Genomic DNA, 27,838 nt, shown 5'->3' with positions numbered 1-27,838 from the left:
TTTAAAGTGTCTATAGTATTGGTACAGATATTAAATCTCCTCTATCAGTAATATTTAGTCAATTAAACCTCGTTAGCAAGTTCACATATTGTTGTTCAGTATTTTTCCGATGTGATTGGTGTTGGTCTCATCTGACTCCTCCGCTGTACGGATCACGTGTTTATGTCTTGTGTGGGCCGAGACGCTCTTTATCTTTGCAGTGTCTCTAATTAAATGCAGATGAGTGCTTGCCCTCGTCTCCATCCATGACTCACACATACTGTAGATTTAAGCCACAGAAACTTAACCATGGCTTCAATCGGGTTCTCTCCATGACTTCATCTGATGTCATACCCCCAAGGCTTCCCTACTCACCTTTCAAAGACACGTCTCTGACTCTGACCACACTGTGGACGTGTGTCATCCTGGTTTTGTGTGTGTGTGTGTGTGTGCGTGCGTGCGTGTGTGTGTGTGCGTACGTGCGTGTGTGTGCTGTTGTGGTATCAGATGGTAATAGCAGGGTATTTTGATGTATTTCACGGAGCTGAATGATTAGGAATTCATTTATGTTTTAATAACATGACATTTCAGGATTTTTTTGCCACAGGTTGCTCTAGTTTATGATAGTTAATGTAGTATGAACATCTCGGGTTTCTGGTTTTGGCTTTCATTGGGGTTTGGTGTGTTGTTTTAAAGATATGATGTTATTGTTAAATCAAACTATTAAAAACTATTTTTATTAAAATATGGAACTGGAATAAAATATAAATATTAGATGAAAATCTTCAACTTAAAAAAACAAAAATTAAAATTAAAAATGCTGCCTTGGAAAATAACTGAAATAAGTTTAAGTTGAAATAAGTTTTAAAATTACTAAAACATATTAATTAAAGTGAAATGGAAATATTAAAAAGCTATAAAATTACAAAAGCACGTAACAAATTGGGACAAAACTAAGACTAAAGGAAAACTGATTTGAAGAGATGAAGAGATTTGATAAAGATTGTGGTTATCCTATTGTAGATTTGATTTATCTTTATGGATGAAGTAGAACCAGTTCTCATGTCTTAGATAATATGATTTTAAAGAAATTTCTCTGAACAGTACATTGAGAACATTTCCCCTGAAATCACACAAAAGCACATAAAAATACCAGAAAATATTCTATGAAGTGAAATTTAGTCATTCACCACTAATATTCCCCTCTGTATCTTCAAACACGTCCAGATGTGACACCAAACGCTGGTGCTCAAGGGTTTAAATATGCACATGTACAACTGAGATATGATGCGATGTGGTCAGTTTTAGTGACTGTTTCCTCTCTTTCTCTAAAGTCCCCAAAGGAGACTCAAAGGCAGTTGAGCGGGTGAGGATGTCAGTGAAGGCAACGGGTCTCCAGCGTTCCCGCTCTGATGCCGGCCGGGAGAACGCCGAGCACCGAAAGCCTCCCTCAGGTCTGGCGAAACCCTCAGCCGGCGGCTCCTTTGGTTACAAGAAACCCCCGACCACCGGTACCGCCACTGTCCTGACAGCAGGAGGCGCCACTATCACCAGTGGCTCGGCCACTGTGGGCAAAACCCCAAAGTCCTCGGGCATCCCCATCAAACCAGTCCCAGGTGGAGGTGGGCGCAAAAACAGCTTTGATGCCAGCGGCTCCGAACAGGGTTTCCTCGCGCCCAACGCTCGCGGTAGCATTCAATATCGAAGTCTTCCACGGCCTGCAAAATCCAGTGCTATGAGTCTAACCTCTCGCCCTGTTAGTGGCAGCATCGATGCCGGTCTCCTCACTCTTAAACCCGTGCCAGCTTTGCCCAACACCATGCCCACCAGAGGAAAAGAAGGAGGCAGCTTTAAAGCGGCTAGTCGCCCGTGCTTCACGGGACCCGTCAACCAAACGGATCGTGAGAAGGAGAAGGAAAGGGCCAAGGCCAAAGCGGACCTGGAGATCAGCTGCCTGAAGGCTGAGAACAGCTGTGGAGAGACTGTGGAGAAGATCCATCGAGTGCGGAGGACGAGCTCCAGTAAATACCCGGAGCTGAGCTCTCCCACCTGCACGCCAAGGTACGCCATGTCAAATAACATCCATTGTAACCATTTCATTTGTAAATCAAATTAAGTGAAATACAACATTCTTTTTTCTTTTCTTTTTTTATTAAAATGGAAATAAATGAATTAATAATTTGAAAAAAAAACAAATATTTAAAAATATATGTAACAAATATATGTATTATATATATATATATATACACACACACATATTTTAATCGTACTTGCATACATACATACATGCATACATACGTGTGTGTGTGTGTGTGTGTGTGTGTGTGTGTGTGTGTGTGTGTGCTGCTTCAAATCTATGCTTATTGAATTTTGAATTATATATTAAATATTATTAAATAAACCTTTTTGGTTTACATTTTTCTTTAATAATGATTTCGTTTGTCCTAAATTATTTATATATTTTATGTAATTTATGTGTTTATTTTTAATTATTTATATATTATTTTTAATTATTTATATATAGTATTCAATTAAATCAACAGGTATACAAATAAAAAATGAATTGATTATTATGATTTGATTTAAATCAATTCTAATTGTTACAGCTAATGATTCTGATCTGTGGCATTGTGATTTAAATATTTAACAAATCATAACAATCAATTTGTGATATTTTCAAATAATAATCAACAAATGGTAAAAAATTAAGTGACTCAGGTAGAAGAAAAAAAAGGGAAAATATATAAAAATAAGTGTTTAATTGAGTAAATTAAGCGACTTTAATATGCCACTTTTTAGCTGGAAATATTCTGCTGATGCTTGTGTGTTTATATTACGCAAGTTATGCTACTCAATTATTTAAAAGCCTTTCTGGAACCGGACATAAAGAGCCTTTGAGGTCGATTTTATGGTTGGCGGCGTGTTCTTTATTTAGTTCCTTCGGATGCAGTGAATCCCTCGGCTTCATGCGGCGCTTGACTACACAAGGTCTTTGAGTTCATGACGTCACTGAGGCTGATGTGGTGCTTGTACTCCAACAGGTTGCTGAGCAGCAAGTCTCTGGTTCACCCTCCCAGCCTGGCTCTCCTAGACAAGGTCAACTCCAACAGTCTGGACTCCTGCATCACCATCCAAGACCTTCCTCCAAAGATCCCTCCCTACTCCAAGCTCCAGGACCTGGCGGGCTCCCGCTTGCCCCCTCGACTCACCCCGAGCCCAGCGCCGGTGCTCCACATCGACTCTCCCAGCTGTTTCTCAGGCCAGGCTCTGTCCGTGAGCAGCTCCCCGATCCTCTACCCGAAGATGTCCGGCCTGCACCGCAGCATGGAGTCACTGCCTCTTCATATGAGCGTGCCCTTAAAAACTGATCTGGGAGACCGGGAAGAAGCCAGGAGCACTGGGACGTGGGGCGCAGGCAGTCGGACCTCCATCACTTTAGGCGACAGGTGAGTTTGGGCTTGTATAATGGCTGTATATGGTTTAACTTGGTGATTTCATATAGAATAATGTTAAAAATAGCAGCATAACTGTCACCAGCATTGTTTTTAAGGATGCTGGTGTGCAGGCCTCACTTAAGGTGCCTATCAAATCAATATTGTGGCTTTTAATCCATGCATGTTAGCCTTTTTTTTTTTATGAATTAATATTATTATTTTAAAATATTTTGTAATCGATAATATTATCATGTTAATTCAAATTATTTTTTATTTTTATTTTATAAATCTATATTTAATATATTATATTAAATATAATGTATATAGATATATTGATTTTTTAAAATAATTTAATAATATATATTATTAATATAATATATAGAATTTTTTTATAATTTTATTATATATATATATATATATTGTGTACACGTATACTCCTGTACACACTTAATGTTTCAAATGAGCACAATAAAATATTTTAAAAAGTTTAACATTAAATGCCATCTGGTGTGAGCCAGTCGCCCCCTACTGGCAAAAGAGCAAACCAACAGAAAGATTAAACTAGACGAGTGACACTATCAGATGAAGATTGTGGACTGGATATCAGTGTAATGCTAACAGTGCTGGTCTGGGGTGAGGTATTTATGTGTGCTCATGCTCTCTACCCCTCCCAGTTTACAAACTGATAGGAACACCTTACCCAAGAAAGGATTCAGGTACATTCCTCTAATCTAAAATGAGCTAGTACAGCAGTGCGATGTAAGATGATTCTGACGTATGTCACACTGTCTTCCTCAGTCGCTATGGCAGCGGTCAGTCCGACGGCGAAGGAAGGGAACGCCGGCATTCCCACACCATCACTAGCATGACGGATTCGGAGAGCCCGCCTCAGCTTCCTTCACCCACACACGTGACACAGCCATTCCTAGGAAAAACACCGCCAACCAACGTGGGTAAGTGACGTCAAACACCTTCCCATTTTACAGGTAAGACCAGGGGCCGGTTGCATAAACCCCTAAGACGAGTTAGACATCAAATATTTTTTTTTAAAGGGGGGTGGTATAGTGACCTTTTCACAAGATGTAAAATAAGTCTCTGATGACCCCAGAGTGTGTGTGTGAAGTTTTAGCTCAAAAAACCCCACAGATAATTTTATATAGCATGTTAAAGTTGTCACTTTTTGGGGATGAGCCATAGACTGTAAAAAAAATATGACTCTAAACGCACCGTTTTTGTGTCTGTCCCTTTAAATGCAAATGAGCTGCTGCTCCCGGCACAGGGGGTGGAGCTTCGAGAGCTTGTGTCCTGAATTTTTTTTAAACTTTTAGCCTTTTATGTTCAAACCTGAGTCAGACTAAGATGGAGAGACTCAAGAAGAAGTGACAACATGTAGAAGCAACAGGACATTTCTGAATGGTTAGTTGATGAATTTATGTTGCTGATGTGGAGTTAACTATCTTAAATTAGCATATTCTGTCATGATAATCTATAATCGTGTTCTCGGGGGTGGGGTTTATGTAAATTTTAGGGTTGGTGATGTCACTAACCCCGGAGGAATGTCGCGTAGTTCCTACCAGCCGTTTGTTGTAGTCCTTAAAAAGCTATTTATGTAAAAGCAAATATCTCCCTTTGCTTTGAACTTTGAGCGTTGTAACTTTGCAGATGTTGTTTATGATCAAACAGCAACATTACACACTCACTACAGTTAGAAAAGTGAAATTATAATAAACCACCCCTTTTAAGACTGTTCATAGCTTTTTTTTAAATCAGTTTACATAAAAATGTAGATTAGCCTAATTTGATACCGAAAAGTTAGACTGGCTGCCCCTGAACTTTAGACAGTGTCTTAACATAATAGCTATGTTTATGCAACCAGCCCCAGATCACATGACTGAGATAAATCACCTTGACGTTCTCCACAGTGGCGCCAATCCCGAGTTCCCAAATCACACGATCCAACAGCATCCCGGCGAGTGACATGGGCTACGAGCTGTACGGGACCTCTCCCCTGGGCAGCTCTCTCTCTCTGGCCGAGCGACCGAAGAGCATGATGAGATCCGGATCCTTCCGAGAGCCGAGTGAAGACGGTGAGACACAGGAAATGTTCCGCACCGGTCCCTCAGTTTGATTAGACGTGCAGAAATGCTTTACTTTGCTAATAAACTGTGTTCAAATGCATGCAGACATAAATCTAGTCAAGTCAATCTAACTTAAAAGTGTCAGTTAAACCAACCTTTTAATCTAATTATTACTGATAGCTCTATACCAGTGTTATTTTATTTTTACTTTTATGCTGTTTTAGTATTAATTACAATGTTGAAGCTTTTGGTTTTTATACAGGTGAAACTCGAAAAATTTGAATATGGTGCAAAAGTTCATTTATTTCAGTAATTCAACTTAAAAAGTTAAACCTAATATATTATATAGACTCATTACATGCAAAGTGAGATATTTCAAGCCTTTATTTGTTATAATTTTGATGATTATGGCTTACAGCTTATGAAAACCTTTTCACAATATTATAATTTTGAATTTGGGGTTTTCATAAACTGTAAGCCATAATCATCAAAATTATAACAAAATAAAGGCTTGAAATATCTCACTTATCACTCATGTAATGAGTCTATATAATATATTAGTTTCACCTTTTAAGTTGAATTACTGAAGTAAATGAACTTTTGCACCATATTCAAAAAATTTCGAGTTTCACCTGTAGTTTTTATTTAAGTTTTAGTAACTTTGTTAGGTGCTTTTGCCATTTTTATAAAAAATTTGAATGTTCTATTTAGCTATTATTTTCTATTTATTTATTTTTTGTAGTTTTACGTAAACTGATTTCAGTTATTTGCCAAGACAACATTTTTATCAAGTTTATGTTTCTCATCACTTATTTCTATTTTATTTCAGCTTTACTTTCAATTACCAGAGCACATATTAGTTAATAACAACACTGTTCAATGGCCAAACAAGACATCTAATGAATACTTTTTTCTTTAATACACGTTCCTGGTCCTAGTTTGAATGATTCTTCAGTGCATGTTATGTGAAGTCTCTACTAATGTTTTCCTTTTTAAATATTATGTTTAAATTGAATATATACCATATTAAAAATGACTTCAATTATGAAGTAAAAATGCATTGTGCTCTCTTTCTCTCAGTTCATGGATCTGTGCTGTCTCTGGCCTCAAATGCCTCATCCAACTATTCTGTGAGTAGAAACTTATGAGGCTGTTGAAATTGGTTTGATTTCTATATTTGTTCAATTGATGATGTTGAATGGTGTTTAGATCCTCTATTGGTCAAGAGTTTTTTTTTTTTTTTTTTTTTTTTTTTTTTTGCTAAAATAGAAATAGAAAAATTCCCAGCTCAAAGTTCATCAATCTTGAACTTTATTATGTAGATAAATCTGAAAATTCTACACATTCATATTCTTATGATTATGAATGAAATTGGATGGAGCACAAAATCTGATCTGACCGGCCCTTTAATTCTTGCAGTTTCTCTTAAAGGGATAGTTCACAGAAATTTTTTAATTGTGTCATCATCTACTCCCTCATGTCGTTCCAAACCCGTAAGACTTTCGTTCATCTTCGAAACACAAATGAAGATATTTTTAATGAAATCTGAGAGCTTTCTGTTCCTCCATTGACAGCTGCGCAACTACCACTTTGACGCTTCAAGAACTTCATAAAGAGATTTTAAAACTAATCCGTATGAATTGAGTGGTTTAGTCCAAAATTTCTGAAGAGAAATTATCACTGTATATGATGAACAGATTGAATTTAGGCTTTTATTCACATATAAACATTGATCAACTCACACATCAGTTGTTGTAAATGGAAGCTCAAGTATGTTCGCTTGATGTGTGAGAACCAATGAGGTTCATTCTCATGTTTCACAGCACGTTTGAGCTTCTGATGTGTGAGTTGATAAATATTTATGTGAATAAAAGCCTGAATTCAATCTGTTCATCATTTAAAGCGATCGAGTCTCTTCAGAAAATTTGGACTAAACCGTTCAATTCATGCGAATTAGTTTTACAATCTCTTTATGTATTTTTTAAAGCGTCAAGTGATAGTTGCGTAGCTGTCAATGGAGGGACAGAAATTTCTCAGATTTCATTAAAAACATCTTAATTTGCGATCTGAACATGAATGAAAGTCTAATGGGTTTGGATGACATGAGGGTTAGTAAATAATGGCAGATGTTTTTGGTTGAACTATCACTTTAATGCACAGGCTTGTTTTCCTCTCTATTTCCTGTCCCTGCTCACCTTTCCTGGTCTTTATCTCCATTTCTGTATCATGCACTCTCAGACTGAAGAGAGAATTCAAGGAGAGGTAAGACTTTTCTTATGACGCTGTTGTCAGCTTGTCCTTATCCTTTGCTTCCTCTTATTTTCTGCTCAAGACATAAAACATTCATATTCACGTTTGAATCTGAGTCTGATCTCTTCCTGGCCAAGAACCAGACATGTAAATGAACCAACCATAGTTCTCTTTTTAAGTGACGTCATTCTTATACTAATTTCATCACATTTTAAGCTTAAACCATCTTTTGCTGACCATAAATATCTGTGTTTTGAAAGTACTATAGGGCTGTATATGGATTTTTAATATTTGCAACTTGTTTTCCATCTCAGCAAATCCGGATACTGAGGCGTGAGCTCGAGTCGTCTCAGGATAAAGTGGCTAGCCTCACCACCCAACTCTCAGCAAATGTACGTGCAAAAACACACTATTATATACACAATTGCAGATTTTTTAAAATTAGGGTTATTTTACTGCTTTCTATTTTCTTGGTATTATTTTAAAGTGATACATTTACATAGATCTCTTAATCACATTTCTCTTTTTTTATATTATACATTTAAAATGTAGCAATTTGTTGTTTTATTTCATATATATATTATTAGATTTTATATTATACAAGTTATACACATGTATTGTGTCATAATAGCTATAGCAATTTGAGTCTTTATACGTACTTAAAGGTATAGTTCAACCAAAAATGAAAATTATGTCATTATTACTCACACTCGTGTCATTCCAAACCCGTAAGACTTTCGTTCATCTTCAGATCATAAATGAAAATATTTTTTGATGAACTCTGAGAGATTTCTGTCCCCATTGACAGCTACGCAACCACCACTTTGACGCTTCAAGAACTTCATAAAGAGATCATAAAACTAATTTTCTGACGAGACTCGATCACTTTATATGATGAACAGATTTAATTCAGGCTTTTATTCACATTTAAACATCCATCAATCAAAAGATCTTAATTTGTGATCCGAAGATGAACGGGTTTGGAACGGCATGAGGGTGAGTAATTAATGACAGAATTTATTTGGTTGAACTATCCCTTTAAATGTCCATAATATGTTGTCATAGCAGTTTGTTTATCAGTCACCGGCATTTCTACATTCTACCACTTTTCTAAACTCTTCAATAATCATTGCTTGTTTCCCCAGTCAACCCAGGATTATTAGTTCAATAATGAGTGTTGCCATGCAATGTTGATCTTTCATAATCACAATATTTCTAGTGTTTTAAATCCAGCTGTCAATAATTGATCAGTTCTCACAGCAAACTCCCACTAACCTGCTTTTAACTCACCCTGCACTGATCTGCTGCTTCAGCCATACAGTCACACACTGTAGTGACGCTCATATGAAGACAGGATTAGTGTTCCCAGTGTGATTCAAACAGGATTAAAATCACAAAGTACAGTATAAAGCATGAATTTACCAAATCACCGCAGGGAATAGTGGTCCTGTCTGAGTAGGGCTCTACATGTGTAGAAACCGAAGGTGAGAATGCACCTGTAAATCCCCTCCAGAGGGCCCTGATTTCTGATCCCGGTGTATATATGAGTGTGTGTGTGGGATGGAGAGTTGTGGCCCTATAGTCCTAACAGCGCTCTCCCTCTCTCCCTGGCTGATGTCCTCTCCGGCCTCTGATGACTGACTGCTTCCTGGGGTTTCTGGCTGTTGCAGGCAGGCCAGGTTTGTTGGACTGTCACTCGCTGTTGCATGTGTGTGTGTGTGTGTGCCTCTCGAAGGCCTCCCTGCCCTTATTGTGGCGCTGACTGATGATGTGAAGTATACAAGTATACAAAATATCGATTTCTCGATTTTAATCGATTTTCATTTTTATGAACCGATATCGATTGCTAAATCACAAGAATTGATATTTTAGTCTATGGTGTTTTCAGATGATGAATGAACAGGACATTGTCTCGCGCCTCCCATCCAATAAGTCGCAATAATAATACATTTTGAAAAGCGTCTGAAATCAAGTACTTCCCTACTATATATAGATGTGTATATATATGTCAAAATAATCAAAAAATGTCCCTGGATGTCCTACTACTTCCACTGAGATTCTGAAGTGCGCATTCAATGGATACTTTACTATCCCATGATAATATGTTGATTGAAGTTTAATTTACACAAATGTAGATTTTGTTAAAGTTTCTCCATGTTTTGAGGCATTTAATTTTTTTTATTTGAGTCCTTAAACCAATTTAAAAAAGAGGAGTGCCTTAATAGTCTCTAAATTACTGGCAACATGCAGTACATTGATTAACCCCCCTGACATTTCATTAAATTTAATCTGTGAGTGTTATAATTTGCTTTACATGTTTTGGTATTATTTTAATTTTTATTTATTTATTTTTAACGGGAATGAAAGTGAGGCTGTGACTGATAGACATGCATCTCTTCTCTGGGTTGTGCTGTTGTTATTTCATGTGTTTTTTGGATTTTTCTGCTGACGAAACACAGAAATTTAAGTAGACAAAAAAAAACAGACCATATGAGCTGTGGAAAATATATGTGATCTAGGAGCTTTATACCGCTTTTTATTGCGGATGCCATTGAAAACACTATCCCTCACAGCCCCACTTTCATACCTGAATAAAGTCTATGTCACGTAATGTCACATGTAGTTAGGTAAAAAAAATAACTCTAGTGAGGCGCATTTTGCGAAATATATTACATATTCATTATATTTTCATCGTTTTTTAATGTATGTTTGAATAAATCTGTCAAGTTTTTATGACAGCCACCATTTAAATGTTTATATTTAACAAAAAGAAATGGAGTAGAAACATAATTATGTAATTATAAAGTCCATGTAATTATAAAGTTAATATTATAACTTTATTATAAAAATCTTCCTTGTGTGTCATGTGTGTTTGTAAACGAGTCAGTTAATATTAACCTATTATATAACCTAGTATAGTATAGTAATGTAGTGCCAATATAGTTTACAGCATTATTGGAGATTTTTTTTTAATTGAGAAAATTTGCCATGTATTGTATATTTCCAAAATAATTGATATCGAATCGAATTTAATCGGATAGAGTTGCAAGCTTGTGAATCGAAATCGAATCGTGAAATTTGTGTCAATGCCCAGCCCTGATGTGAAGCGGAAGTTATTTATGTTTGCTCTGTGGCTTTTTAGGCCTAATGCTGATAATGTCATAGTGTTGACCCTGTGTGCTGAAAGTGGGAACCGGAAGCGCAAACACTGACATACTCATAAATGCACTAATTGAGGATTAAAAGTAGCATTTGCTTATTTTAACAAACCCATAACCCATAGTATTAAATTTTGTGTGTGACTTGTATTGCATCATTTGTGCTTTGTATGTCCACCCAGAACACCTTTGAAACCACTTACAATACCCTTGCAACTGCTTAACAACCACTCAGAACACTCTAGCAACCTAAAATGAATGTGCTAACAGACCTTAACAACCACATAGCAACACCCTGGAAACCATTCACAACAACTTAACACTATTTAGCAATGCTCTTGCAACCACTGAGAAACACACTATTAACCACATAACAATGCCCTGGCAACCATTCATAACACTCTAGCAACCACTTAGAACACCCTAGCAACCACATAGCAAATCCAACGCACTAATAACCACTCAGAACACAGCGCATAGAAACGCCCTAGTAACCATACCGAACACCCTTGCAACTGCATAGCAACATGGTAAAAAACACTCAGCACAAGCAAAAGCATAGCTATCCAGTGGCAACCTTCCATAACATCATAACAACCAATTGGCAACACTCTGGCAACCATTGAGAACACCTAAGCAACGACAGAGCAACACCTTGCAACCACATAGCACACTATCAACCAATGAGAAAACCCTAACAATCGCATAGTAAATCCAACACACTAATAACCACCCAGAACACTCAAGCAACCTAAAATGAATGTGCTAACACACCTTAACAACCACATAGCAACACCCTGGAAACCATTCACAACAACCTAACACTATTTAGCAATGCTCTTGCAACCACTGAGAAACACACTATCAACCAATGAGAAAACCCTAACAATCGCATAGTAAATCCAACACACTAATAACCACTCAGAACACCTTAGCAACCACATAGCAATGCCCTGGCAACCATCCATCCCACCCTAGACACAGCATAGCAAACCTTTAGCAACCATGAAAACACGCTATAGCAACCCCATAGAAACACCCTGGTAACCAGCCACAACAGCCTAGCATCACGCGGGAGAGTTTTTCCAGGAAATGTAAACATGTAGTTGTGAGAAGCATGATGGATATTGTATTTTTTATCAGGATGATTCCATAGTCTCGTTCACACACTCTCTCTTCTGTAAGCGTGTGTGTGTGTCGTCACATGGCAACCTCATGTTTTTGTCCTTTCCAGCCTGCAGGTCATCCTCTCTTCACCTTCCATCCATCCATCCATCCATTCATTTCAACAGCTGTTCTTGATTCCCGTCCTTTCCCGTCACTCCCGTCCAGATGGAGATGCACACTTCTGAGTGTGTGTTGTGTAATGATGCGTAGTGTACACAGTATGTCAGACACTAACCTGTTCCTGTCTGCAGGCCAACCTGGTGGCGGCGTTTGAACAGAGTCTGGCCCTCATGACAGCACGACTGCAGAGTCTGTCGGTCACTTCTGAGGAGAAGGTCAGTTTACAGCAAGGCTTCAACATGGGGGGGGGGTCTTTTTATTTAAAGGAATTACTTGATTAAAATGTGTTTAAGGGAATAAAAAAATAATGTAGTTAAGTAGCCTTATCAATTTAAACTATTTGCAAATAATATGTAAGGATGGGCCGTTTAATTATTAGAAAAATAATGCATTATTATTGATTCTCTATTATTTTTGAATAATTAAACGGTCCAGAGAAAATTTTTCAGATGATGTATTTCAAGACATTTGTCAGGTTTTTAATGTTAAAACGCTCCTGTTTAAAAGGACTATTTACTTACGCATCTCATCCCACTCCTCCGTTGCTAATTCCAAAACGTCATTTTAGAGCTAGTAACGGAGGCTTGAGGCTTTGATAGTAGACTAATGCTGTTATTAATGCAGTTATTAGAGAGAGAGAGATTAAGCGTGTGTAAATTACCTGAATCTGTGCGTCTCTCAACAGTGTTCGGACAGCGGCGTCTCTACTAATAGCGAAACTGTAAGTTTATCTGCTTCAAGAACAGTGCCGTTATTACCTCGCTAGTGAGAAATGTCATGTAGCTTTTAAAGGAGAACTCCGGTGCAAAATGAACCTTTGGTCTAATTACACATTGTTACCTAGTCAACCGTTATCTGAGATTTGTTTTCATGATTATCGAATGTAAATAGTTTTATCTCTAAAAACAGTTTAGCCTATAACGCTAGTATAACGCTAGTATATGGGGCATGGAGTAATGACAAATAAAAATCGCTTGTTAATACCACTAACAAGGCTCAAAATAGCCCCACACTAACACGGTAGCATAATGAGGGTCCCTACATGCAAACCGAAGCATTGAGAACTTTGACAGTGTCCAAACAGTTTAATAAGAAGATATTTTATACATACAGTCAACTTCACGTATACAAGCAGAATCCATCTTGGAAAAACAGACTCTATCAATCGATCTACGAACCACCGATCCAAATGCGCTGGACCATATGAGATTCTACACAGTTCAGCGCATTTGGATCGGTGGTTCGTAGATCGATTGATAGAGTCTGTTTTTCCAAGATGGATTCTGCTTGTATACGTGAAGTTGACTGTATGTATAAAATATCTTCTTATTAAACTGTCTGGACAATGTCAAAGTTCTCAATGCTTCGGTTTGAAGGTAGGGACCCTCATTATGCTACCGTGTTAGTGTGGGGCTATTTTGAGCCTTGTTAGTGGTATTAACAAGCGATTTTTATTTGTCATTACTCTACGCCCCATATACTAGCGTTATACTAGCGTTATAGGCTAAACTGTTTTTAGAGATAAAACTATTTACATTCGATAATCATGAAAACAAATCTCAGATAACGGTTGACTAGGTAACAATGTGTAATTAGACCAAAGGTTCATTTTGCACCGGAGTTCTCCTTTAAGTTGCTAAACTATTTTACTGATAATGCGCAGTGCTAACAACACGTTTCTGTGTGAGTGTGTGTCCGTACTTGTGTGTGAGTGTGCGTTTGAGCGGGATAGAGAGACTATGTGGTTTACGTACATAATAAAACGTAATTTTGTGGGGGAAAAACATGGAAATAATTCATTTTTATTCTATTGTTAACTATATGTATTTGCTTGGTCAGTGTCGTTGTGAGTTGTGGTTATTTTGCTGTTGTAGAGTGTAAAGACTTTTTGAAATAACTGAAATAATTTGGCGAAGTGATATGGAACTGTAATGCGGTCAAGACCTGCCGGAACTACTTTAGCTGTGCGTTTCCCTGACAATAACTGCACACCTTCGAACGTTCGTCAGCCAATCAGAATCAAGCATTCAACAGCCCTGTATTATAATTTATTTTAAAATATGCATACATTTACCTTTACCTGGAGTAATTATGCTGAAAATTCAGCTTTGATCACAGATAGAAATTTAAAATATATTTCTATACAAATTAGTTATTTTAAATTGTAATAATATTTCACAATATTACAGTGTATTTTTGATCAAATAAATGCAGCCTAAAGTTAAGCAAGTTAAACTTTGCCTTGTAATTTCAGGATTCTGAGCTACAGGACCTGAAGGAAACCATAGATATCTTGAAGACCAAGAACACAGAAGCCCAGTCCCTCATGCAAGGGGCCCTCAGTACCCCCAACACCACACCCAAAGGTTTGGAAGTTTGAGTTCAGAATGATCAAGATGTTTTAATCTACAATATTATTTAGTATTTACATTTAATAATTTCGTGCATAAAGCTATTTTCTTCTTGTATTTTTCTCCCAGAGCTGCAGATGGACCGGCAGAACTCGTCTGAGAGCATCTCCAGTCTGAACAGCATCACCAGTCACTCCAGCGCCGGCAGCCTGAAGGAACAGGAGGCCAAGAAGAAGAAGAAGAAGAGCTGGGTGAGGAAAAGGGAATACCTCATTTATGGGATGTGTGTCTATATACATTATGTCTAATGTATAGATTTAGTGCAGCCGGTTCAGTTGAGCTGGTAGATCTCGTTCAAGCTGGTTATCCACCTTATTTTTACTGTCGCTATGTCCGACAAGCTACGCCGCTTTCACGCCACACCATGTTCTCACGTGGTGAAAAATACATCGCGGAGCAGAGAGGAGACTGACAACACACTGACAGACAGGACAGACCAGCTTACTTTTGGGTTACTTTTGATATTAAACGTATTAAACAAAGTCCCCCCTTTCAAATTTGGACATTTTTTAAAAGAAATTTAAACAATAAATACCGTTTTGTGGCTCTTTAATGTGTGTGACAGATCGCTGTGTCGCCTCAGTTAAAGCCGCTCGTGAACCGATCATCTCTTCCTTCTAGTTCATTTATAGCATCAAATAAACATGAATGAACATCAGAAGGAATGTTGTTTTAACCGCGGAAAGACGTCAGTACTCCGCTTCTCAAGTTCAAATCCTCCCATGTTGATCTACTAACTCTCCTGACTGCTTTGTCGGACAAAATGGCGGATGGCGAAGTATGATTGGTCAGATCACCTGTCAATCAATCTCCCTGAGAAGGGTCAATTGCTTCCAGTTATTGTAGCTGTACAAAAACAGTCTGTTATGCTGCTTGATATTGAAAACTAGTATTTGTGGTCATATTATTCTAATGTATTGTCATAATTATAAACACAATGTTTTGTAATTATAACGCAAATTGGTTTACCGTTTTAGTTATTTACCTATAAGCCACAAATTAATCAAAATTGTCGCACATTCATTCAAAGAAAATAGCTTGAGTTGCAAAATAAGATCGCTAGTCCAGCAACAAACTCAAAAACAGTCTGGCCACCTTAAACTAGTACGATCTGGGGGTTTTTTCCAGCCGGGATAAGATGTTTTTGTATATTGTGTATGGGTTTTTTGTAACACAGCTGTTTATTAACATGCATGCATTAGCATTAAGGGTGTGTTCACACTTGGCATGTTTGGTTGGATTAAAACAAACCCTGGTGCGAGTGCTCTGCTAGTGTGGTTCTCCCTTGGTTCTGTTCGTTTAGGCATTAATGTGAGCTGTGATCCGTAACAAGACAATCGCTCCGAGACCGCCTGAATTAGATAATAACACATAATAATTACTCTGGGGTGGTTCACTTGAAAGACATGTAAACAAACAAACAAACCAAAAACGGGACATAATATCTCAAAAAGGACATGCTTAAAAATACTTATTTTTTTCTCATCATAGTGGCGATGTTGCCCATCACAGTTTAGTACAGGCATCAGAACCGCATCTCCTCACAGCAGATCTGTGTGTGTGTGTGTGTGTGTGTGTGTGTGTGTGTGTGTGTGTGTGTGTGTGTGTGACGGAGGGATTCCTGACGCTGTTTTGACTCCTTTACACATGTTTTAGATGTTCTGTAAGTTCTATCGCGAAATATACATAATAAAAGCCGACAAATCAGGTTGTGAACATATCCCCTATGTCTTTGGGTTCGGTATCTTTAGGTTCAACGTTAAAAATGCTATATGTAGTATATTATTTTGCTATCATCATGGGAACAGCACTGTTCCAACGTTGCAATTGAGTATGACTGTGATCTCTTTCCTATGCTTCCCTGCTCCCTATTTTAAAGGTTTACGAGGTGAGTAATTTACCCAGCCCACCCCATCCCATCTAGCCTGGGAAAACCCAGACCACTTCCGGCAAATTTAGATTTGCTCTGCAAGTGGGTCTGGCAAAGAGCCCATTGAAACCCATTTCCAGTCCGTCGAAATCGCGGCACCAATCAGAAACGTTGGGGCGGGCTTTACACGATGACGACAGAGCAGAGACGGTGACGCAGAATTTGTACATTACAAAGATGGATGCCGCCGTGGAACATCACAACATCACTCGTTCGAATCAGCTATCGCGTCAGTTTCAAGCGATTTAAAATTTTGTCATTTTCGTTAACACAAACAGAGAATTGCTGAGAGTCTCGAGATGTTTCTCCGTCGCTCTGCATACGTCATGACATTCATCGCTCTGATTGGTTTTAGATCTTTCCGACGTCCGTTGGTGGACGCCCCTGTGGAAATGAATTGTCTATGGAGCTTTGCCAGACCCTTACTCAGTTACAACTGAGAGTGGTCTGGGTTTTCCCAGGCTACATCCCATCCACATCCATCACAAACACATCAGCATCTAAAGAAACAATCAATATCCTCATCATTTATGTATTACATGGACATAAACTCAGTCAATAAGTCAGAAAATGATGCTTTCAGGTTTAGAATCTGCCATATTTAAAGGATGTGGGTTTGGGTTTATTGGGCATTATATGGACCTAAAAGGCACAAATCTGTGGCAACAAGTATGCAATACAATATACAATTATTAGACATATTGACTGAAAAACTTATCACATGATGTTATCAAGTGTCCTACTACTCCTTCATTTCATGCATTTTTCAACTGGTTGATATGTGCTTTGTGAATAACACTGTCATAACTAATGCCTGAGACGAGTATCACTTTTGCACCATATTATTAATATACTATTTATTTAATTAATAATTATTTTTAGTTTAGTTAACAACAACAAGACATGCATTCAGTTCGATATGTACTGTACTAATGCTAGTTGAATGCTTTGCTTGCAAACAAAGAGCAAAAAATTATTCGGTAACACTTTACAATAAGGTTCGTTAGTTAACATTAGTTAACTACATTAGTTAACATGAACTAATAATGAACTGCACGTATACAGCATTTATTAATCTTTGTTAATGTTAATTTCAACATTTACTAATACTTTATTAAAATCTTGTTAACATTAGTTCATGCTCTGTGAACTAACATGAACTAACAATGAACAGCTTTATTTGTATTAACTAACGTTAACAAAGATTAACAAATACAGTAACAAATGTATTTCTCATGGTTAGTTCATGTTAGTTAATACATTAACTAATGAACCTTATTGTTAAGTGTAACCAATTATTCTTAAGAGTCTTAATGCACACACCATCACAAACACTTCAAATCATATACATCCCTGTCATGAATCCAAACCATCCACTACACTAACACTTTATATTTGTTTTTAAAGACAGACTCAATATAAATGAGTTGCTTTTGTTAAACTTTGATTCCTCCTCTACATGTAGTTGCGGAGCTCGTTCAACAAGGCCTTCAGTAAAAAGGGTTCCAAAGCTCCATACGCAGATATCGAGGAGATCGCGACCCCGGTCACATCCGCCCCGTCTTCACCCAAAATACACCATAATGTGGATAATGTCCCCGCTAAGGCCTCAACTTCAACACTAGGGTAGGACATGCAATTGTTGCCACATTATAAACACCATGTCTTAAGAGATGATTTGAATTATACATCATGTTATGTAAGCTTTACTGGTGTTTGCGGCAGATCGTGTGACGGGCCTGAGGAGACTGAGCATGAAGAGAAAGTGGTGTCAGTGTTACGCACTGAACTATGGGAGAAGGAGCGCAAGCTGACGGACATCCGCTTGGAGGCTCTGAGCTCCGCACATCAGCTGGAGCAGCTTCAGGAGGCCATGACCAACATGCAGGTGTGTGTGTGTGTGTGTGCGTGCGTGAGGGATGTCCCAATCAAGCTTTTTGTGACCCTGATCCGAGTCATTGAATACTGAGTTTCTGCCGATACAGAGTCCCAAACTGTGAGTTTCTTAGAGGCTCAAATGTAGAAAAAGGAGCATAATTTCAGTTAGGGGAAAAGCTTTTGGCTTGTATCCTGAGGCCACAAGAGGGCGCAATGAGCAAAATATTAATGCACTGCATTCAATTGTTTATTCAAAGCAATGAAATAACATGACTGTACAAAAAAAGTGCGTACCGTTTAAACTTAATGTTTATAAATCAGAAATATTTTCGTAAATTGCATAAACGGCTATGAACAAAACAACATCTTGTATTCATGCATAGATTAATACAAAGAGACGAAGCACCGATCACACAGAAATTTTTTGCTTTTAAAAACATGAGATGCAGTGGAATGAAAATGTTAATTTTTTAAAAAGTTGAACTTCTTTTAACTTTCTAAACATGCGGCTGTAGTGTAATGGTCAAAGATGTTTGCATATAAAACAATGGAAAAGCAGCACAGAAAACACGTTCTGTGTGAACGGCTTGGTTAGGGTTTTGACGTAACAAAGATCTTCTCTGCATTGAGCTTCTCTATTTCTACAATGTTTTGAATGAACAATGCAGCAGCATCGCATCAAGTGGGTTCAACTGGATAGGCTAAGAAAAACAGTAAAACACAAGTCTTACATCATCATCGCATCTCATATATACAACCTGTCACTCACATGAGATATCAAATGAGGGAAACGATCCAAAAATCCAATCAATTCCCAATGAACAAAATCAAGTCCCGCCCTACATTTCTTCCTAGTTTAAAAAGCTGTTTAATTCTGTCACAGTAGTGAAGACAAAATGACTGCAACTTCCGTTTAATGCGGATTTTAAATCCCTCAATAAATGCATTGTTAGGTTACGGTTGAAAACCTGAAGGCGGAGAACGACCAGCTGAAGACGGGTGGCCCCTCCTCCAGACCCCCAAGCTCCGCCTCCCAATCCTCAGGCCTCGGCTCATTGGGCGTCTCATCACCACGACAATCTGTATCATCTTTCAGCAAAACTTCAGGACAGAATGAGCCTTACCCAGGTGACGCATTCTTACACACACATTTCATGCACAAAATGTGGATTCTGTACTCTTACTTTAATATCTCTTCATCTCATAGATGTCTTTCAAAGCCCCACCACAACTTTGCAGAAGGACGAAAGTCTCGTCAGAGTGTTGATTCGCATACCCAATCAGCACCTATTCAAAGACGTGAGTGCTTTACACAAGCATCTTCATACTGATGAATATACTGTACATTATAAAGTGTGTACTTCAGATTCAAATTCTGATTGGACGAGCCACATACAGTACTGTACTGAAAATCATTGTTATATATGCCATTGTACTATTTTAATACTATAATTAATATTTTTAAGCTTTTATTTTGTTTTCAATTTTAATTTGAGTTTTAGTCAACTTGTTATGTGCTTTTTGTTTTTTTGTATTAGTTTTTGTTTTTTATAATATTCCTATTTTTTAATATATATATATATATATATATTTTTTTTTTTTTTTTAGGGTTTAAGTTTAGGTACTTAAGTGTATTTTAGTTTAGTTAGTTTCCACAGCAATATTTCTAAGTTTTTAATCTAACATTTATATTTTATTTCAGTTAACAGAGAAAAAAAATAATTTTTAGCTATAACGAAAGTTATAACATTTTAGGTGTAACAAAGCTACTTAATATTATGTTATTGTTTGTTATATTTTTTATAATGTTGTAAAGTAGTGTTTAATAAAATAAAGAAAAAATATATTAATTCTTTTAATATTTAAAGGTTGGGTAGGTAAGAATTGTCTAAAGAACTTTTTTTCAAATTGGCTTAAACTGTCTTTATATACCAATACATAATTAAAATGTAAGTACTTTGAAAAAGAGAGTATAAAAATTGAGTGACTATAGTGTATTTAATCTTCAAAAAACACAGCTCATTAATTCCTACCGGGACAAAACAAGTGATTGGCTTGCGCGACTGTCACTCTCCGTCGCCATGACTACCGCCGCTATTACTGGCTCCACCCACATGCGCGCAGTCGCGCACCCGTTTTTAGGTGGGAGTGAATGGAATTAATGAGCTGTGTTTAATGAAGATTAAATACACTAGAGTCACTCAGTTTTTTATACTCTCTATTTCAGAGTACTTGCATTTTTATTATGTATTGGTATATAAAGACAGTTTAAACAAATTTGAATAAAAGTTTTTTTAGACAATTCTGACCGACCCTACCTTTAAAAATGTAAAATAAATATTTTATGTAATTATTTAAATAAATGTGTTGTTTCACTAACCATAAACAACCTTCTGTCCTGCTCTAACTTTGTAAAACCTCATTGATAGGAGGTGAAACAGCTGGAGTTTTTCATTGGCACGGTTAAAATCAGCGGGCGCACAGACTGGTTTGCTCTAGACTCTGCAGTCATCCAGGCTTTTAAAGTGAGTGCCACCCACAGTCTTCTGAGGGACAAAACACATGCACACATGTAGACATGAAATGAAACATGCACATGCACATGCTTCTCCTCTCGCTGTGTGTCTGCAGGAGTATTTATCGGTGGTGGACCCGAGCTCCAGCCTCGGCCTCTCTCAGGACTCCATCTACAGCTACAGCCTCAGTCATCTGAAGAGGGTTCTGGGAGCTCATCCACCCGAGACTCCACCAGTGCGCCTCTACACCACCGGCTCCTCCTGCATCAGTGTCGCCCTGAAAGGTCAGTGCGGCTGGGGAACAATGAAACGTTGTAGATATCTCTGCCCAAGTAGCAGTGCTTCGCCTGTGCTTCACCCTAATATAGTCCCAAGTCAAGATCTGCCTAGGAAATCGCCTAGTCTTAATCTACATCGCTATTTTTACCTGTTTGCGTGAGTTTGTCTGTTACCGTGGCTCTGTGAGGACCACTAGAATGGTTTCCGCACATAGCTGCACTGTGCCCTTTTGCTATTCAGCATTTGGCCAGGCAGCTTTTTCCATCAAAGCTGTGACACAATGGAACACAATTCCAGATAATATAAAATCTTGTGACTTGTTTGGGGTCTTTAAGGATAATTTAAAAAAACATCTAAAACTTGCGCAACAATGCTTCCACTAACTTGTCAGTGGGTAATTTTCTTTAGTTACATTTCCTCATTACATGCAGGGTTGACGTAAGGGTCGAGAATGGGTTGTGTCTGGGCATACCACTGTATGTTGTGATTATAGAGTGTGTGCGTGTGTGTGTGTGTGTGTGTGTGTGTGTGTGTTTGTGTGTGCGTGCTAGTGAGGGGCATTAAATACATGCTATATGTTCTTGAATAATATTTGATGTCTTTTGTTTGATATGCCACATATTCTTGAATAATGTTTATATTTTAACCTGTGCTGTATGTATTTGTTATTTATTTGTACACAGGGACTGCAGATGTAAATTAGCCTAAGGCTAACTCTGGTGTAATGCATCAAATGTTTACATTTATGTTTTTAATTACACATGGTCCCTTCTAAATAAAATATCAATCAATCAATCAATTTGTACTCATTGTGAATACGCAGGTCACAAGAAGTAATTAGATTTTTTTTTTTTTATCACTTTTACTCAGGACATGCTAGCTGGCAACAAAGGATTCCATTCATTATGCTAAGCTAAGCTAGCGGCGACCCTGCCAACTAAAACAATGCATTTGCCCACCTATCTAAATGTAGGAAAGACGGTGAATAAGCCCTATTTCAAAAAACGGTGGAGTGTTCCTTTAATATCCTAATGATTTTTGGCATAAAAGAAAAATTTATCATTTTGATCCATACAATGTATTGTTGGCTATTGCCACAAATATACCCGTGCGACTCGTGACTGGTTTTATGATCCAGGGTCACACATATATATACATTTACCTATTTATTTGACATTAATTTTTTTTCTTAAACAGTATAAAAAAAGTTCCCTGATCCAACATTTTTCCATATTATATGCTTACAATTGCTTACTGCTTGCAAGGAGTTTCAAATTATTCGTGTCTTTTCTCTGACACTATCTTTCAGTATTTTTTCATTTGAGCTTCAAGCCATTATTTTCAGATTTCCATCTTCAATAACCATCAACAAAGACTGCAAATACCCACAGGCAACACTGCAGTGTAGATGCTGCTATCTGTCTCAGCTGTGGCTGATGAGGTTTTCTTCATAGCTCACGTCACCAGAGAAGAGCAATATACTGCTAATGCTGCACACTAACAGCAGCCAGCAGGACGTGTGATTGGTCCATAGCCCACCCAGAACACTACCGCCCTCCCCCAATCCCATCATTCCTGAGCTCTCGGGTCTGATATATGACCCTGGGTATTGGGGTCGTTACCCAGACTCCTCAGTGCTTGGTCTAGGTGTTATTTTAAGCACTGGCTGCGACTCTATGTTGTTTATTGAGGCCGTGTGATGCTATAGCCCACCCAGACAAATGAAAATAAAGCTATTTGACTGTTCGCTGGGGTAGAAAATGTGTATTCCCTCATTTCTGCGTGCGATTTTACCCTATTTCACATACATTAAGACTTAAAAACTAGACTATATTTTAATAAGAAGCATGTATAACAAATTAATGGACAATATTAAAGGGATAGTTCACCCAAAAATGAACATTTTGTCACCATTTATTCACCCTCAAGTTGCTCCAAAACTGTATGAGTTTCTTTCTTCTGTTGAACACAAAAGATATTTTGAAGAATGTCAGTAACCAGACAGTTATGGACCCCATTGACTTCCATAGTAGTAGGAGAAAAAATATTATGGAAGTATGGAATAAAATACAATTTTACATTATGAAATAAAACACTTGCCATTGCAAATAGTTATTGTATGACATATTGCTTGTAAATATTCCTCATCTGTCACTTTAAATAAAAGCATCTGCTATAAGACTTATTGTAAATGTAATGTAAAACCTGTGTTTATATTGTACTGTCCTTAATATTTAATTTCACGCTCTGTTGTCCCTGACTGCAGGACTGAAGGAGAAGTGTGTGGACGTTCTAGTGTTCGAGACGCTCATCCCGAAGCCCATGATGCAGCATTACATCAGTCTGTTGCTCAAGCACCGGCGGCTGATCTTATCGGGTCCCAGCGGCACAGGGAAGACCTACCTCACCTATCGCCTCGCCGAGTACCTGGTGGAGCGCAGCGCTCGAGAGCTCACGCCGGCCATCGCTGCCACCTTCAACATGCACCGCCAGTCCTGCAAGGTACATCAGAGCAGAGCAACAACATGTACACATCATATTCATAACTTACCTCTGATAACGGATCACTCGAAACTGTAATGTGGACTCATGCATTTTCTGTAAAGCTGCTTTGCAATTATGTGATTTGTGAAATGCGCTATACAAATAAATTAATTGAATTGAAATTATAAATGCTATTTTTGGTCATCATGCTTAAGTCAAGTCATCTTCATTTATATAGCGCTTTTAGCAATGTACATCGTTTCAACGCGGCTTTACAATGATAAACGGATAATTTAAGGTAACAAAAATAGTTTTGTCTTTATAGCGGATAAAGATATTTTCCAGCTTAGGTTAGTTTTGATTGATTCACTTCCGTCGCAAGGATCATTTGTTATTAAATTAGAGGCCGCTAAGACGACACCGTTCTCTCTACACAGACTTTAAACGCGAACCTGTGAGAAACGCTGATGGCTCACGTGCGCATCAAAAATGAATTCTATAGTTATGCGCATTTTAATTTAAAGCTGCAGTCCGGCACTTTTTTGGGTTTAAAAATATAAAAAAAGACATTTTTGAAAAAAAACGTAACCAGCCAGTGTTCAAAACGATCTGCTTGCCTTACCTCGATTCAAAACGGTAAGCTTGTAATAATGATTTTAATTCCAGTGGTACTGGTGGATTTCCGCGGGAATTTCGAGCATGTCTTTGCGTCATTACGTCACTTCTGTACACATAGAGAAGGAGTCCCCGGCTAGCGTGTGTGGATGATGGAGGAGATTTATCCACTTGGTATGGCGGATCGGGCGGATCCCGAAAGTTTAAAGCGACAATCACCAGTGACAACTGGAGATTCACCAGTTGTAAAACCCAAAGACTTCGGACTTCAGAGTGGCTACAGAAAAAATATATTTTTCACGTTTTGACGTGATATAAGCAATCGTTAGATTTAATCAGCATGATATAACGTTAGCCTACTGCAATGCTTCCCCCCACCCCCCGAATTTGGTCAGAACAAAAGTGAATGTTACTTACTTGTTCAGATGACATTTACCGATGAAAATTCTAATGTTGACACTTTCAAAAGGCATACTCTAACATTGCTGATGACAGTACAGTATCCACAGCGACGCGACAGGTTCTCCTCAATACATTGTGTTCATCCGCGCTGTTTCATGCCGATTTACTACCCACGCACAGTTAATAATTCCGCGAATAACTGCAATTGCAGATTTCTAACAGAGATGGCGACAAAGAGGAAAAACGACGGACTGCAGCTTTAAATATATGTGCGCAGGTTTATAATTCCCTACAAACCAAGCCTTAACAAACTACTTGTCTGGCCTTAAAAAAATGTATACAGAATTTTATCACTTCGGGGTAGATACGCGAAACCGAAATCATCCCGACAACGCTTTATCTGTAGAGTGTAACATGGATCCTCCACAGGGAGAGGCTAGTTGGCACTTCAGCACTGCGTTGACATCGGGTCCAGGCGAAGGTCCTTCGTCAGATCTGGATACGGCCTGGATCTGGCAGGCTGCGGGAAAACCTTGGGATAAACAAAGACACTAATATTAGCGTAGATGTCATTCTTCTTATGATGTAACGAGTACATCAGGATTTAAGGGAAGTGTTGCCTAACATTGAATTATAGAAGTCTATAATGTATTATGTGAATGCCAGGTCAAAGAGATGTGTCTTTAATCTAGCTTTGAGCTGACAGAGTGTGTCTGCTTCCCAATTGACAATTAGGGCCAGATTTACTAACAGCTTGTGCAAGCGCAAACCCTCTTCTGTCAGGATTTACTAAAGACACTCACAGCACAAAAATTAGCGTGGGCGGTTATTTTTGCGACTGACCTTATTGCATACACATGTTTAGGAGTTTCCCTTTCAGACGCAAAACTTAAAGTATTTAAGATAATCACACAGGATGATTTACTAAGGTTTGCGATTGTCAATTTACTGGTATTTGCATTATATACCACTCAATATACCACTCAAAAATCTGAAGATCACATGCTGAACTTTTCACTCCCATCGGCGCTTTTATGGGATTGCGCTCACGCTAATTTGCCCTGTTTAGCAAATCTAGCCCTTTATATTCAGTAATATTATTGATTTGACTACACTAACACTATCGAATGAGAATAAAAGCTGAATTGTCTTCTGTAGGCCTGATTTATAGCTGAATTTAAACTCAGTTAATAATTGATTGCAACATTAACACTGAACTGAATTGAGCTGAATAATGACACTATTGAAGTAATGACACTGTTCTCTAGAGCTGCTTTACAGCTGAAATTGAATTTGTTTTTTAATTGATGAACTTTGCACTGTTATTGAACTGAAATAACACCGAAATGATTGTCTTCTATAGCTGCTTTACAGCTGAAATTGAAAATGTTTCATAATTTATCAATTTAAAAATTAACTCTGTTATTGTCTTGTTTATCACTGTGAAGCTGCTTTGAAAGAATCTGCATTGTATAAAGCCATATATAAATAAATGTGACTTGACATAATCTCTTATTGCGTTTTGTCCCTTTTATCCCAAAAGGACCTTCAGCTCTATCTGTCCAATCTGGCCAATCAGATTGATCGAGAGAGCAGCACAACCGAGATCCCATTGGTTGTCCTCTTGGATGATGTGCATGACCCAACATCCCTTAGTGAACTTGTTAATGGTGCTTTAACCTGTAAATATCACAAATGGTGAGTGTAAACTCTACACTCACATGACTAGTGGGGTTCCCAGTCATTTTAAAGGTGTTAAGAGCTGTTTTGTCTCTTTTTCAGTCCATATATAATAGGGACAACCAATCAGCCAGTGAAGATGACCCCTAACCATGGTCTACACCTCAGCTTCAGGTTGGTACTAACATGCACTTTACTACCCAAGGTCCTTTTTGCTTCTTCTTATTGAGCGTCAGTGAGGAACAGCTGTGGCGTGTTCTCCGTCCTCTTGAAGATCATGTGCTTTTGTTTTGATTGTCACTTTGGGTGACACTAACATGTGCTTGCCTTCACACTACCTATATATACTGCGCATGGATTCCTGATATTTCTATTTTTATAGTGTTACAATATGTGTGTTTTATTACTGTATGCCCAATGCCCTAACTCTCTTTTTCAACAATTAATCACAAACCACAATTCTAACCATAGATGTGTTCGTTTTATGTCTCTCGTATCAATCCTCAGTCCCTTTTCTCTAACATAAATTATATCAAATAATTTCACTTCAAATAAATGTTTCATGCTCATTTATAAGCAGGATAATATAGAGCTGGTCATTATTATTCTTATTTAAGATACTGATCATCCTGTCATGATTTATTTTTCCACAACGACTGACAGACTGTAACATTTAAATTAAATTAAATTATGATTGGGTTTAATGTTATCAAATGGGATATAGCCTACTGTACATAAAGTTGCTAAAATTAATGTTTATTTGTGGAACATTTACTTGAGGCCCACTCAAACTGACACATGTATGATTTACTTTATTTGACCTACACTATAGTTCAACAGTTTGAGGTCGGTAAGATTTTAAAAATGTTTTTGAAAGAAATCTTGCTGAATTTATTTTATTAAAAATATAAACATTAATATTGTGAAATAGCCATTTTCTATGTGAATATATTTTTCAAATGTAATTTATTTCTGAGATCAAAGCTGAATTTTCAGCATCATTACTGAATGATGTCTTCAGTGTCACATGATCCTTCAGAAATCATTATGGATCATTCTAATATGATGATTTGCTGCTCAAGAAACGTTTCTGATTATTATCAGTGTTAAAAACAGCTGAGCTTCATATTTTTGTGTAAACATCTGTCACTTTGATCGATTGAATGTGTCCTTGCTGAATAAAATATCTTACTGACCCCAAATGTTTGAACTTGTCATATATTTTCTCTATACAGGATGGTGACGTTTTCCAATAACGTCGAGCCGGCAAACGGGTTCCTGGTGCGTTACTTGCACAGAAAACTAATGGAGGCCGAGGATCCCAGGAGCATAAATAATGAAGATCTTCTGCGGGTTCTGGACTGGGTGCCCAGACTCTGGTACCACCTTCACACCTTCCTGGAAAAACACAGCACCTCCGATTTCCTCATTGGTAATTTTTATTATTATATCGGCAT

At 37.8% G+C, this 27,838-nt stretch overlaps 1 protein-coding gene across 1 annotated transcript in view; it reads left to right on the top strand.

The window, feature by feature from the left end:
* Positions 1-27,838, top strand: part of nav1b (neuron navigator 1b) — a 75,102-nt gene that overhangs the window by 43,768 nt on the left and 3,496 nt on the right. Inside the window, exons 6-25 of the mRNA XM_079627205.1 lie at positions 1,314-2,040; positions 3,021-3,425; positions 4,212-4,366; positions 5,336-5,500; positions 6,572-6,621; positions 7,730-7,753; positions 8,056-8,133; positions 12,318-12,401; positions 14,441-14,552; positions 14,667-14,788; positions 17,993-18,153; positions 18,253-18,415; positions 19,359-19,533; positions 19,613-19,704; positions 20,835-20,930; positions 21,037-21,205; positions 23,467-23,702; positions 26,245-26,399; positions 26,484-26,555; positions 27,617-27,813. Coding sequence (XP_079483331.1) covers positions 1,314-2,040; positions 3,021-3,425; positions 4,212-4,366; positions 5,336-5,500; positions 6,572-6,621; positions 7,730-7,753; positions 8,056-8,133; positions 12,318-12,401; positions 14,441-14,552; positions 14,667-14,788; positions 17,993-18,153; positions 18,253-18,415; positions 19,359-19,533; positions 19,613-19,704; positions 20,835-20,930; positions 21,037-21,205; positions 23,467-23,702; positions 26,245-26,399; positions 26,484-26,555; positions 27,617-27,813 — 3,438 coding nt within the window. The remainder of the gene's footprint in view (positions 1-1,313; positions 2,041-3,020; positions 3,426-4,211; positions 4,367-5,335; positions 5,501-6,571; positions 6,622-7,729; positions 7,754-8,055; positions 8,134-12,317; positions 12,402-14,440; positions 14,553-14,666; positions 14,789-17,992; positions 18,154-18,252; positions 18,416-19,358; positions 19,534-19,612; positions 19,705-20,834; positions 20,931-21,036; positions 21,206-23,466; positions 23,703-26,244; positions 26,400-26,483; positions 26,556-27,616; positions 27,814-27,838) is intronic.

This window comes from Phoxinus phoxinus, assembly GCF_949152265.1.
Source record: "Phoxinus phoxinus genome assembly, chromosome: 11".
In the NCBI taxonomy this organism is placed as follows: domain Eukaryota; kingdom Metazoa; phylum Chordata; class Actinopteri; order Cypriniformes; family Leuciscidae; genus Phoxinus; species Phoxinus phoxinus.
Note: the sequence above shows the minus strand (reverse complement) of the source record. Positions and strands in the feature narration are given on the sequence as shown.